The sequence below is a fragment of the Schistocerca cancellata genome, chromosome 1 (genome assembly GCF_023864275.1).
Source record: "Schistocerca cancellata isolate TAMUIC-IGC-003103 chromosome 1, iqSchCanc2.1, whole genome shotgun sequence".
In the NCBI taxonomy this organism is placed as follows: Eukaryota; Metazoa; Arthropoda; class Insecta; order Orthoptera; family Acrididae; genus Schistocerca; species Schistocerca cancellata.
The window spans coordinates 1,254,347,342-1,254,362,147 of NC_064626.1; the positions used below are offsets into that span (position 1 = coordinate 1,254,347,342).

Sequence of the window (14,806 nt, forward strand, 5' to 3'; positions counted from 1 at the left end):
TCTGCAGGCAGTGGTTTGATATGTGTTGTGGATCTTAACAATGCACCGTTGATAAGGGGCATTGGAAAAGGTCAATGTCCTCACAATACAGGGTTATTACAAATGATTGAAGCGATTTCACAGATCTACAATAACTTTATTATTTGAGATATTTTCACCATGCTTTGCACACGCATACAAAAACTCAAAAAGTTTTTTTAGGCATTCACAAATGTTCGATATGTGCCCCTTTAGTGATTCGGCAGACATCAAGCCGATAATCAAGTTCCTCCCACACTCGGCGCAGCATGTCCCCATCAATGAGTTCGAAAGCATCGTTGATGCGAGCTCGCAGTTCTGGCACGTTTCTTGGTAGATGAGTTTTAAACACTGAATCTTTCACATAACCCCACAGAAAGAAATCGCATGGGGTTAAGTCGGGAGAGCGTGGAGGCCATGACATGAATTGTTGATCATGATCTCCACCATGACCGATCCATCGGTTTTCCAATCTCCTGTTTAAGAAATGCCGAAAATCACGATGGAAGTGCGGTGGCGCACCATCCTGTTGAAAGATGAAGTCGCGCTGTCAGTCTCCAGTTGTGCCATGAGCCAATTTTCCGCGGGCTACGCGTGAAACTTGCCCGCACGCGTTCAACCGTTTCTTCGCTCACTGCAGGCCGACCCGTTGATTTCCCCTTACAGAGGCATCCAGAAGCTTTAAACTGCGCATACCATCGCCGAATGGCGTTAGCAGTTGGTGGATCTTTGTTGAACTTCGTCCTGAAGTGTCGTTGCACTGTTATGACTGACTGATGTGAGTGCATTTCAAGCACGACATACGCTTTCTCGGCTCCTGTCGCAATTTTGTCTCAATGCGCTCTCGAGCGCTCTGACGGCAGAAACCTGAAGTGCGGTTTCAGCTGAACAAAACTTTATGAGTTTTTCTACGTATCTGTAGTGTGTCGTGACCATATGTCAATGAATGGAGCTACAGTGAATTTATGAAATCGCTTCAATCATTTGTAATAGCCCTGTACATGAGATGGTGTGTGCAATGCATCAGGTATGCACTCTCTGGTCATGATCAAATCACTTATGGTGTATGTCATGGCCATCTTGGGTTGGAGGCTCACTGGCACCCGGTACAGGGAATGATGGCATCTTGAGTCACTTGACATGCCAAACCATTTTATTTGTTGTGGCAGGAGTTTTCTCCTTCCCACACAGCATCTGTCTTTTATCTATTCTACAAATAACTAAAGTGTTTGGCAAAGGTGACTTCCCATCGTACTACATGTTAAGGATTCTTCCACTTCTATTTTCGTATGGAGTGCAGGAAGGAAAACTACTGAAATTCCTCCGTGTATAATGTGATTAGTCTAACCTCGCCTTGCAATCACTACATGAGTGATATGTTGGAGATTCTTCACCTAATACTGGTTGTTGACATTTTGCAAGTAAACTTATGTGGAGAATTTGGCATCTATCTTCAAGCTTATGACAATTTAGACTTTTCAGCATTTATGTGATGGTCTCCCATGCGTCAAACAAACCTGTGATCATTCATGCTGTCCTACTTAGTATATTTTCAACACTGTATTTTACCCTTGCTTGGTGTAGGTCACACAAACTTTGAGTTAATTTCTAATAAGGCATGAAAAAGTGTTTTGTAAATCATCTCCTTTGTAGACAGAGTGCATTTTCCCAGTATACTACCAACAACCAAGATCTGTCACCTGCTTTACCTATGAATGTGCCTATGCAATCATCCCATTTCAGATCTTCAAACATTGTTAAACACAGATATCAATACAAATTGACTAATTCCCATTGTGACTCACTGACATCGTACTCACAGGATACTGCATTTTTTCGTTTTATGAGACACACAATTTTAAATTTCTGTACATCTAAAGCAAGCTTCCACTCTCTGCACCATTTTGAAATCTTATCAAGATCTAACTGGATGTGTGAGTGCAACTTTTTTGTGGTGGTACTTCATTATAGATAACTGCATTACCTGTAAAACATCTTAGTATTACTACTATTAACTATGTTATAAATGTACAGTTACCCGCTGCTTCCTTCACATATAAATACTTTTTTATGATGAATGATGGTCAACAAGTAAGCTAGTAATTTTATGAGATGTCTGTGAATATGGTGGTGTAAACACGTATGCATAGAAGATGTACACAGTGCTAGTATATGGGTATGTAATGAAAGTCTTACTATGATTTTGCTGCATGTTGAATCTGAAAGCATGAATTATATTTTCTAATTATATATATATTTTTTTAAATGCCTTGATTCATTACATTTATGCAGAAGTAGAGTTTTAAGGGGTTTCTCCAGCTCATCTAGTGCTGGATGTGAGATTTTGCCACCAGAGAAACACAAACCAACCATTTCTCTCTTCCATTTTAATGTATTACAGTGCCTACATTGTTTATCCATCCACCTATGATGACTAATTTGTGATTAATGTAGTCAATTAATAGACCATAATCATATGCAACCTCACCAATAGCCTCATATATTCTACATGCAAAGGTAAAACTCTCTGTTTGTCATACAGCCCTTAAATGATGCCATCATTGTGAGTCTTCAAGTATCTCGGAAGCCTTAAGAGATGTGTGATGCTCAGTATCTAAAATGCAAAGAGCCTGTGACTGTTCTGTCTCTGTAGTTCTTCAGGCCACCTGATGATGTGCATCCAGGTCCTGGTGGACATGAGATTGCTCTGAGGTTTGCTGGATTTGAAAATCTTTCACAGCCTGAGCTCTTTTCTTGAACTACACACTACATCTGACTTCGTTTGCGAGGCTTATAATAATAATTTTAAATATGGTCCTCAGGCTTATTGTTTGATTTCATTCTGTACCTCTACTATAATTCTCCACCTATGCCAGGTGATGGAGGAACTCAATATCATGAACCATGTGCACAATAACATTGGATTTGCACTGTCACAGAATAATCTATAGGCACTAAGAGTCACCAACCATTGCAACAGCGTCATCTCCATGTCACTCACACATACATATTTAAAAATGGTAATAATACTCAAAAAGATACAACTTTCTAAAGTAGCTTACGGTCTTCCTCAGGGTTCAAGCTATCTCCATATAGAAATACCATCAGAATCGACGTGTTGGCGTAAGCTGCCGCCAGCACGCCAAGCGGCAAAGAGGTTGCGAGAAGATCAATAGAGGCCAAAGACAGACTCATAAGAAATGCATCGCCAACACCCTCTCGGCTGCCAGTATTTAGATCGCCATAGAGTACCAAAGGGCCCAGTCAGTCATCCAGAGAGTTAACAAGTCGAGTCTTCTGTCGAACCCACCTGGGTGTACAGGTATGACCCAGAAACCAAATCCCTGTCATCACAGTGGAAGCATTCCTCATCAAGAAGACTACCTACCATGCACACAGCAATGTCAAAGTTGATACTGATTGTTTTCTTTGACTCCCATGGTGTTGTATACCACAATGATGCACCACATGGTCAAACAATCAAAAAAGGGTACCACAGTGATGTCCTCTGTCGCCTACATGATGCTGCATGGCGCAAGAGATCGGACTTAAAGTCAACAGGAAATTGGCAGCTCTATCATGACAATGCTCCAGCATATTCATCGCACTTGATTCAGACCTTTTGGTGAAAAACCAGATTCCTATACATACTTCAACAGACTGCTTACTCTCTTTGTATGACTCCCTGTGATTTCTGGTAGTTCCCCATAATCAAAGAGGCCATTGAAAGGTGATTTCAGACAAGAGAGCAGCAGCAATGACAGTCAAGCTGAACTACACTCCGAAACAGGGTTTTTCAGCATGCTTCCCAGAATGGTGGCACTGCTGGAAGTAGTGTGTGGAGTCCCAAGAGAACTACTCTGAGGGTGATTAGGTATTCAACACTACAGGTAAGCCAGTTTTTCTTTCCCCGGCCAAAGGTTGCATACTTTTCTAATAGATCTCGTATTGTCTGCTGACAAGCAGCAGCTGAGTGAGGTAGTGTCTAGTGCTCACATCGGTTTTTCATTGCAATGGAAATGACAGAACAATGGAGCAGTGCTACTGCATCAAATTTTGAACAGTAACTGGGTGACTGCCAAGTGGAAACCTTTTGGAATATTCAGACGGCTTTCAGTGACATTTGTTGTTGTTTCTCTAAAATTTAACTGATTTGTAGAAACTTTACTAATAGGACTACTATTTTACATCCTCAATTGCAGAAAACATCTTGATCATGAATGTATCCTCAAACATAGTTAAATAAAAATTATTCTACATTCTGATTGCCAAAGAATGTATACAAGTTTCTGTGCTGCAAACAGCAACTTGCTATCCACAATCTGATTTTCGTAATGATCAAGTTTTCTACAAAAGCTGAGGGATGGAGTTACTAGGAATTCACTTACAGACAAAGTGAAACAAATATATACTAACAAAGAGATAGAGGGGCTGGCCAGTACTTACCTCAGCTCAGTACAGCCGATAGATACACATAAAACAGAACCAAAAATTACATTCCTAGCTTTCGGAACAGATGTTCCTTCATCAGGGAGGAGAGAGGGGAAAGAAAGGGAAGAAGGGAAAGGAGATTCAGTTACTCACAACCCAGGCTATGAAGCAACAGGGAAAGGAAAATAGGGAGGGTAGCAAGGATGGAGGCATGGTTGTCAGAGGGAAGCCAAAGATATTCTACTGTAAGTACTGTGCCAGCTTCAAACCAAAGAGGATGCATACAGAAGTAAAGAGGTATGTAGTATAAAGATAAACACAACTATGTAGGATGAAAAGATGCGTGAATGGCTAAAGAGGAAAGGGAAAGAGGAGAAGACTGAAGAGTAAATGGGAGTGAGGTTGTTTAACGTAGGTTCAGTCCAGGGGGATGGCGGGATGAAAGGATGTGTTGGAGTGCAAGTTCCCATCTCCGCAGTTCAGAGGGACTGGTGTTGGGTGGGAGAAGCCAAATGGCACATACGGTGTAGCAGGTTCCTAGGTCCCTAGAATTATGCTGGAGGGCATGCTCCGCTACTGGGTATTGGGCATCTCCTAGGCGGACAGTTCGTCTGTGTCCGTTCATGCGCTCAGCCAGTTTAGTTGTTGTCATGCCGATGTAAAAGGCTGTGCAGTGCAGGCATGTCAGTTGATAAATGACGTGTAGTTTCACATGTGGCCCTGCCTTGAATTGTGTATGTTTTACCAGTAGCGGGGCTGGAGTAGGTGGTTGTGGGGGGATGCATGGGGCAGGTTTTGCAGCGGGGTCGGTTACAGGGGTAGGAACCGCTGGGTAGAGAAGGTGGTCTGGGAATATTGTAGGGTTTAACAAGGATGTTACGGAGGTTAGGGGGGCGACGAAAGGCAACTCTGAGTGGTGTGGGGAGAATTTTGTCAAGGGATGATCTCATTTCAGGGGTTGACTTGAGAAAGTCATATCCCTGGCGGAGTAATTTGTTGATGTTTTCGAGGCCAGGATAATATTGGGTGACAAGGGGGATGCTTCTGTGTGGTCTGGGGGTAGGAACATTGTTGTTGGACGGGGAGAAATGTATTGCTCGGGAGATCTGTTTGTGGACAAGGTCTGCAGGATAGTTGCGGGAGAGGAAAGCACTGGTCAGGTTATTGGTGTAATTGTTGAGGGATTCATCACTGGAGCAGATGCGTTTGCCACGAATTTTCGGTTCTGTTTTATGTGTATCTATCGGCTGTACTGAGCTGAGGTAAGAAATGCCAGCCCCTCTATCTCTTTGTTAGTATTTGTTTCACATCTTTATATGAGATTTTCCATTAATTATTTTGAAACAAATATATGTTCAACTTACATTATAAGACAAAGAAAAGATGCACCTCGAAGTAATTATCCAAACAGGATGGAAATTGGCAGATATGGTGTACATCTACAAACAAACAAATGATTAGAACTTCAGAAAAATTGGGTGATTTACAAAAGAGAAAGATCTTCACAATTAAGAAAGTCAACAATTCAATGACCCACCTCTGGCCTTTGGCAAGCTGTTATTCAGATTGGAACCGATTTACAGATTTGCTGAATGTCCTCCTGAGGGATATCGTGACAAATTCTCTCCAACTGGTGGGTTAGTTCATCAAAATCCCCAGCTAATTGGAGGGCCCTGCCCATAATGCTCCAAATGTTCTCAATTGGGGGGGGGGGGGGGGGGGGGGGGGGAGATCTGGTGACCTTGCTGGCCCATGTAGGGTTTGACAAGCACAAGAAACTCTTGCCATGTGTAATCAAACATTATGTTGCTATAACTTTGGATGACTTGTCACGAAGAGCAACAAAATGAGGCATAGGATATCATCAAGATACCACTGTGCTGTAAGGGTGCCATAGATGATATCCAAAGGGGTTCTGCAATGAAAAGAAATGGCACCCCAGACCATCACTCCTGGTTGCAGGCCTTTGTGGTGGGGACAGTCAAGTTGATATGTACCACTATCCAGGTGTCTCCAGACATGTCTTCAACCTGGAATTTGTTCACTGGAGTTCAACTGCCTTCAGTGTTGAGTCCCACTTTGAACTCGGCCCTGATGAGCACCAAAGATGTGTCTGGAGACGTCCCGAGCATTAGTGGATATTCTATGCCACGTTTTGTTGCCCTTCATGGCAACCCAATCTGAGCTTACATTTCAATGAGATAATGCCCATCCACACACAGCAGGAGTGTCTACTGCTTGTCTTCATACTTGCCAAACCCTATCTTTGCCGGCAAGGTTGTCTGAACTCTCCCCAACTGAGAACATTTGGGGCATTATGGGAAAGGCCCTTCAACCAGCTCAGGATTTTGATGCTCTAATGCGCCAATTGTATTGACCTGGTATGATATCCCTCCTGAGGATATCCAACAACTCTATCAATCAATCACTCCCAAGCTAAATAACTGCTTGCATAAGGACCAAAGGTGGATCCATGCATTATTGACTTTCTCAATTTGTTAAATTCTTTCTGTTGAATAAATCATCCAATTTTTCTGATACTGTAAGCATTTGTTAGTCCATACATGTAAATCACAACTAACGATTTCCTTCCTATCCAGATAATTTCTTCGAGGAGCGTACTTTTTTTAGTATACTTTTTAACACCTCCTGTAATTATTGGTGTATCGAGTTCACTTAGGAGGATTTATTTGCAGCTGTTCCTTACATCAAATGAGCCATATCAGGCATAATTTAGCCATTAGTGAAACATAAAAATGCTTACAATGTGATTCTTACCTTCAACTTGTTCCAGAGGTGCTGTGGGATGCAAATAGGATCTAAGTGCAGTACACACCTCAACGACTGTCTCAAGATAAAAATCAGGCACAAAAGAAAACAGATTTCCTTCTCCTGATGCTTTCTTGAGAGATTGTAAAATTATTCTGAGGAACCAAACAAGATGACCCTGCTTTTCTGGAGAGTAGACAGCCCCACGCACCCATGCCATGTGTCTAGCTTGTTCCATGAGTTTGGTTTCAAACACATGGCGAGAATTTAACAATTCTCTGACAACTTCATCTTCAGTGCTGCACGAGGCAGCTTCATTCAGGTGACTGCTGTATGATGCTAGCCTGAAGTTAGTGTCATTCAGAGCTATTACATACTCAGACATATTCTCCCTCAGAGTGCTAACCTAAAGAAAAAAATAATGAACAATTGGACATATGGGTATTAAAAGGTTTGAATCATTCTTTTAAACTTCAAAATGAGTACATACTAGATAGCCAAATTATGTCTGTTAAGATGAAAATGAAAGTATATACAATGAAGAAATTGAAATGCTAACTCAAAACTTCTGTACATCTTGCTTCCCACAGAGAAGTTTTTTTAATTGTGGTGAGCACTGTACAACGCCTCTAGTTTAATTTGCTTCGTTTGACTTCCTTTCCACTACACAGTAGCTTCTGACAACTTTCTGATTTTTTCTATTATTAATTGCTGTGGTCCACTTGCATGCGCATATATGTGCAAGTCAAGGAAAACAGTTTGTTAATCGCCCTGTACTTTTCTCATAAAAGGCTAATAAAGTGATCACAATATTATGAAAAGGATAGATTGCTGCTTACCATATAGCAGAAATGTTGAGTCACAGACAGGCAAGGCGAAAAGACTACTAACCACATAAGCTTCTGACCAGCAGGCCTTCTCCTGAATTAGACAACATACACAACACACACTTGTTCAAGCACAGCTCATGCACACATAACCACTGCCTCTGGCTGCCAAGGCCAGACTTCGGCAGCCAGAGACAATGGTCTTGTATGTGTGAGCGGCATCCACATGAATGAGTGTGTTGTGTTTGTTGTCTAATTCAGGAGAAGGTCTTCTGGACCATCGCTAACATGTTTAGTAGTCTTTTTGTTGTGCCTGTCTGTGACTCAACGTCTCTGCTATATGGTGAGTGATCTATCCTTTTCATAATATTTCATTATTTCATTCTCGATATCCATTGTTTAATAAGATGGTAAACAATTTTTAATGTACTGTTGATGCATTCAAGTATTTCAAGTGTGGCATCACTGAAGCTTCACTATATTTTGAATCAGCACTTCAGCTACAGAAAGAGGTTACCTAGATTGCGCTGAAGTATGGTTCACAGAATAGCTTCTGTGAAGTTTGGAATAGGAGATGAGGTACTGGAGGAATTGAAGCTGTGAGGATGGGTCATGAGTCATGCTTGGGTAGCCTGTGAAAGACAAATGCCCCAAGTTTCAGTCTCGGTCTGGCACACAGCTTTAATCTGCCAGGAAGTTTCATATCAGTGCACACTCCACTGCAGTGTTAAAATCTCATTCTGGAACTGCCTCATGGTTGTTGATAACAGTTTCAACATGGACATCCACAAAGAATTCAAGTCTATTTGTTGCCATTAGGTGTTCTATATTCCCATCTTGAGTGGGCTTGCAAATTATCTGTTCTACATAGTTTTCAGAGAAGACTTTTAACAATGTTTTGCAAGATGTCTTGTCATGGCCATCACTTAACAAGCTAATTTTCCCAGTTGATTGTTGGATGAGTAAATTCTCCTCCAATCATGACAGTATGACTGGGAACATTCATATTAGTAAACTGAGATACTCCCTGCAGTTTTTGGCTACTTCTGTGGGCGAGTCTGTTGGTTGACAGAAGGATCCAATTAGAAGCTTATGCCCAATCTTCTCCCCGAGACTTAGGCACACTATCTCACATGCAGCTTCAATTTTTATTTCAGTGGATTTGTCTACTGTGACAAATACACCACCTACATTCCCATTAGCTCATCCTTCCAATAGACACTTAATTTTTTTTTACATCTGACTGCTGTCAATTCTGGGTTTTAGCTAGCTTTCTGTACCTAGTATCACGTGAGCTCCACTGCTTTTTAGGACTGCTTTAAACTCTGGAAATTTCTTGTGAATGTTACAGCAATTATCATTAGAATTTTAATCTTTTCATCTTTAAGGGTGATTTCTTTCAGTCTTATACTATTACTTTGCAGGCTTCAGCAGCTATCGTTATCTGCACTGAGAGTCGTCTAAGCTAAAAATCCCTTGAATGCTCTCCAGGGAGACACAATATAACTTGTCACAGAAACTTCAAGTGTCAAGTCTTCTACTTGGCTCATACTCAGAGGAACACGATCAGCTCTGGGGACAATGATGCAAATTGAGGGAATCATTAGAAGTCCATGAGCAAGATTGGTCTTCTCATCCTTCTCTGCGACTTGTCATAATGATCCAAGTATGAGCTCACAGTTCAGACGACAGTCATCATTCATTCCTACGGGCATCACAATCTGCAGTTGGCCACACCCTGTTCCCTAAATGGCTGCTAGAACAGCTTCTCCAATGTATAGGATGAAGATTCCAGACATATATACTGAGTGCACAAGGTAATTCTTCCTATCCCATGCTCCTATCTTCCTAAGTAGTACCACTACTCACCATGTGTTTGAGTGGCGATGATCAAAAGACCCCTATGCTTTTGGGCTCACTCCTCCCTGACAACAGTCAGAGCAAGTGTCCACAAAGTTCAAGAGGGTTTCACGGGTGCTCTGTTTCATTGGATGAAAGTACCTCAAATTTGTTAGTTAGTTGGTTGGGTTGAATGCCCTGAATTCTAACTGGTTCCTGTTTTCCCTGTACAGAGCCCCAAGACCTCCACTGACATGCCGCTCACAGCTAAGTGGACAAGCACTGATAGATCACTTACTTCTGGCAGATGCAAGATCACCCACCGAAGAGGATAATACTTGATGTAACTTTGTATCTCTGGTACACGATTCTCAGCATTCTGTTAAAAGTAGCTTCCAAGTATGTGACAGCGATCAGTGCCATTTCCAGTTGCTTACAAACAGCAACTAACTCATCTCGTGTCCGAGACTTTTGTTGAGGTTACAGTCACTACTACATTTGCATGACAGTGTCAACAACAGTGTTAACATACAACAAATGCTGATAATATATGCCACTATTGAAGTGAGAAATTAAATAGAACACGGCATGACAATTTTAATATGCACAAAACAGAATATTACAACTCAGAGTTGATTTCTTGAAAGCTACATTTACATCATGATCATAAAATTCCAAACACTGACTCAGAAGAAAGCAGAGCAAGAAACGAATAAACAGTGCAGTAATCTAATGAGTACTTACACTGCAGTAAGGGTGGAAATAATTTTCTGAAAGGATAATGTCGCCACAGTTTACAGAATTCAGAACTGTAGCTCACAGTTTACTAAGACATATCCACAATACTAGTAAGCATCCAAAAATTCTCAAAAGCACTGAATCATGAAGCAGAACCATCAGACAAAAATATTAAAATGATTCAATTAGGCACCGATAAAATCCCATTAATTATCAATTATGGGACTGAGTAGTTTGTTTCTAATAAAATTAGTTTTTACCACATTTCATATGAGTGACAAGTTCCTTACATCAGAACTTCACAGCAGCACAAAAATTAAGATTTCATAAACACTATACACTGAAGTTCCTTGAAATTTTGGGTGAACTGACAGATGTCCATAGTCTGTGCCACAAAATTTCAGTGCCGAGTCTTCTGGCAGTCTTTAGATGTATATATTTGAAGATGGTCACAAGACTGCTGAAATATCATGGCAGCAACTTCCAGACCTAAACTAAAAACTGTAAATTATCTGGCTGAGAGAGGCTTCAAAAGCTCATGGAAGAGTACGATAAATAATTTACAAATATGACAAACAGTATGTGCTTCAGTTGTATCTGACTATTGTCATAAGTTTCTCAGGTATATAAAGAGGCTTTATTGAAGCATAAGACCTTTTAAAAGAAACTGTTATCATGTCATCATATTTGCCTCAAAAAGGTTATATGTAGCAATCTTACAGACAACATTATTAAAGTTAATAAAGTAATATTAACCCTCGAGCACCTGTGCTATTGTAAAATGTACAACAGCAGCATTTTTATGCCTAACTGATGTCTTAACATTGAGCTGTTGCACCACCGCTGCCATGTATTCCATTGCTATGTTTTCTTGGTAATGTTAAAGTGACTTCAATTCCTTTGGCTAGGTTTATCATTTTGTTTTCTGAATTGTAAGCAACACTGTAAAAAGTACAACATGCACCTGCTGGTGTGATGGTTGCAAAGTTTGTTCCAGCAGTCAATATGCAGAGGTAAGTGTAATAAAATGTTAACTATACTTATTAACTGTTTTTTATTTTGTACAGATGTATGTCAAACATTAATTTCATTATAATGGCATCTGAATTTATTTATTCATTTCATTTCTTTTAATGTTTTGTTTCAGTTAAAAGGGAATGTCAGATGAAGAAATTCACACACTACTTGAAGAAAGTGACAAAGGAGTCTATCCAGATTTTTCAGATCTGGAGGAACGTGAAGTGGATTTGACTGATGAAAGGTACTGAATATGAGAATCATGGCAGCAAATCTTAACTTGAAGCTTGAAGATGAGGGCAGTGATGATCTCAAAGAGATAGCAGATGTGTGGGGTTCGTTATTGGAAAAGACAAAGTTACACACTGGTGTAAAAGTAAGTGTGTTAAAACATCAAAAACCAAGGGAAAAACATTGTGCAAATTATACCACATGATGGATATAACTGATGAGGTTAGTGCTTTTCTGAAAAAAAGAAATGACATTATTGATGAAAGCATAAACTATACAAATACATAAATGAATAGGCTGTGAGACACACATCAATTCTCACACACAAGAGAAAATAAAGTGACATCATGACATGAAATAATGGCTGTGTTCAGGATTACATTTTTATTGGAACAAGAAGAGACCATCATGCTAATGTACTGGAACTCTGGGTAGCAGATGAAACATAAATGCAACTGCTTAGAACTGCAACGTGTAACAAAAGGTTTGTGTTTGTTCCACACTGTATGCGGTTTGGTGACATGGAACCAAAGAACGACAAGAGAAAAACTGACTAGGTGGCTGCAATTTGGACAATATTGGATGCTTTAATTGCTAACTGTCAAAGTTCTAACAGCCTCAGTGAGTTCACCATTCAGAGGTTGCTGTGGCTGGATTCAGTACATATCCAAGAAACCAGCTACTTACAGGATAAAAATATTTGCACTATGTGATGCAAAAAGCATTTTACTGCAGTAATCTGTGGGCTTACTGTGGCATGCAACAGGAGGCTATATCAGGTGTCTACATCCATATCTACATAGATACTACACTAGCAACTGCATGGTGTGTGGCAGAGGGTACCCTGTACCACTACTAGTCAGTTCCTTTCCTAGTTGGAGGTGACTTTAACCTACCAAGTATATGCTGGGATGTCTATGGATTCACTCCAGGGGTATAGGCAGTCATGCAAAACACTTTTGAAAACATCTTCTAGAAACTGTCTTGAACCGCTACCTCAGCAGCCCATGCACAATGGAAATATCCTGGACCTTGTAGCTGCAAGTAGGTCGGACCTTATTGACAATGTCAGTATAGAAATGAGGATTAGCGATCATGATGTCACTACAGCAATTATGGTTATGAAAGTTAATAAATCAGTCACGAAGGCTAGGAGATTGTTTCTGCTAGGTACAGCAGATAAGCAGTCATTACCATCTCATTTAGACAGTGAATGGACATCACTTAGTCCCAGTAAGATGGATGTGGAGGAATTATCAGCAAAGTTTAAGCAGATTGTAAATCGTGGTCTGGAGAGTGGATAAAGGATGGAAAAGACCCACCATGATTTAACAACAAAATTCGGAAGATGCTGAGGAAGCAGAGACCGTTGCACTCTCGGTTCAAAAGACAATGCACAAATGATGACAAGCAAAGATTAGTAGAGATTCGTTCATCTGTGAAAAAATATATGTGCGAAGCATATGACAACTACCACCATCGCACCTTAGGAAAAGGTCTGGCAGAGAACGTGAGAAAATTCTGGTTGTATGTAAAATCACTAAGCAGGTCTACAGCTTCCATTCAGTCCCTTTTGACTGGTCTGGTGTGGAAGTTAAAGATAGCAAAACAAAACCCAAGATTTTAAATTTCACATTCACAAAATCGTTCACACAGGAGAATCATACATACTGACATTTGACCATCAAACGACCCCCGTATGGACAACATGTTAATAAACATCCCTGGCACAGAGAAACAAATGAAAGATTTGAAAGCAAATAAGTTGCCATGTGTGGATGGAATCACAATTTGATTTTACAAAAAGTACTCTACGGCATTGGCCCATTACCTAGCTTGCATTTATCGTGAAACTCTCACCCAACATGACTGATAAGAACAGGAGACTTCAGTACATAAAAAGAGTAAAAGAATGCACCTGCAAAATAACAGATCAATTCACCAACACTGGTTTGCTGCAGAATCCTTGAACATATTCTCAGTTCGAGTATAATAAACTTTCTTGAGGCTGAGAAGCTTATGTTCACAAATCAGCATGGATTTAGAAAGGATTGCTCATGCGAAACTCAGCTTGCCCTTTTTCTCACACAATACACTGTGAACTATGGATGAAGGACAACAGAGAGATACCATATTTATTGATTTCAGGAAAGTATTTGACAAGGTGCCCCACTGCAGGCTACTAACAAAGGTACAAGCATATGGGGTAAGTTCACAGATATGTGGGTGGCTCGGAGACTAGTTAAGTAATAGAACCCTATATGTTGTTGTCAATGGCGAATGTTCATCAGAGACAAGGGTATCATCAGAAGAGCCCCAGGGAAGAGTGATAGGAGCGCTGTTGTTCTCTATGTACATAAATGATTTGGTAAACAGGGTATGTGGCAATCTGCAGTTGTTTTCTGATAATGATATGGTGTGTGGTAAGCTGAGTGACTGTAGGAAGATACAAGATGACTTAGACAAAATTTCTGGTTGGTTTTATGAATGGCAGCTAGCTCTAAATGTGGAAAAATGTAAGTTAATGCAGATGAGTACGAAGAACAGAACTGTAATGTTCAGTTAGAGTATTATTAGTGTCCTGCTTGACACTGTCTAGTCCTTTAAATATCTAGGTGTAACGTTACAAAGCAACATCAAATGGAACAAACCTGTGTGAGTTCTGGTAGGTAAAGCAAATGATAAACTTCAATTTATTGGGAGAATTTTAGAAAAGAGTGGTTCACCTCTAAAGGAGACCGAAAATAGGATGCTCGTGCAATCTGTTCTTGAGTACTACTCATGGGTTTCATTTCTGTACCACGTCAGATTGAAGGGAGACATCAAAGCAATTCAGTGATCGGCTGCTAGATTCGTTACCAGTAGGTTCGAACAACACTTAAGTGTTACAGAGGTGCTTGGAAAACACAAATGGGAATCCCTGGAGGAAAGGAGAC

The 14,806-nt window shown here is 40.4% G+C and overlaps 1 protein-coding gene across 3 annotated transcripts in view; it reads right to left on the bottom strand.

The window, feature by feature from the left end:
- LOC126094933 (E3 ubiquitin-protein ligase RNF123-like) overlaps nt 1-14,806 on the bottom strand; it is a 203,476-nt gene that overhangs the window by 57,617 nt on the left and 131,053 nt on the right. For all 3 annotated transcript variants that reach the window (XM_049909600.1, XM_049909583.1, XM_049909591.1), the window contains exon 13: nt 7,228-7,624. In XM_049909600.1, the coding sequence (XP_049765557.1) occupies nt 7,228-7,624 (397 nt within the window). The remainder of the gene's footprint in view (nt 1-7,227; nt 7,625-14,806) is intronic.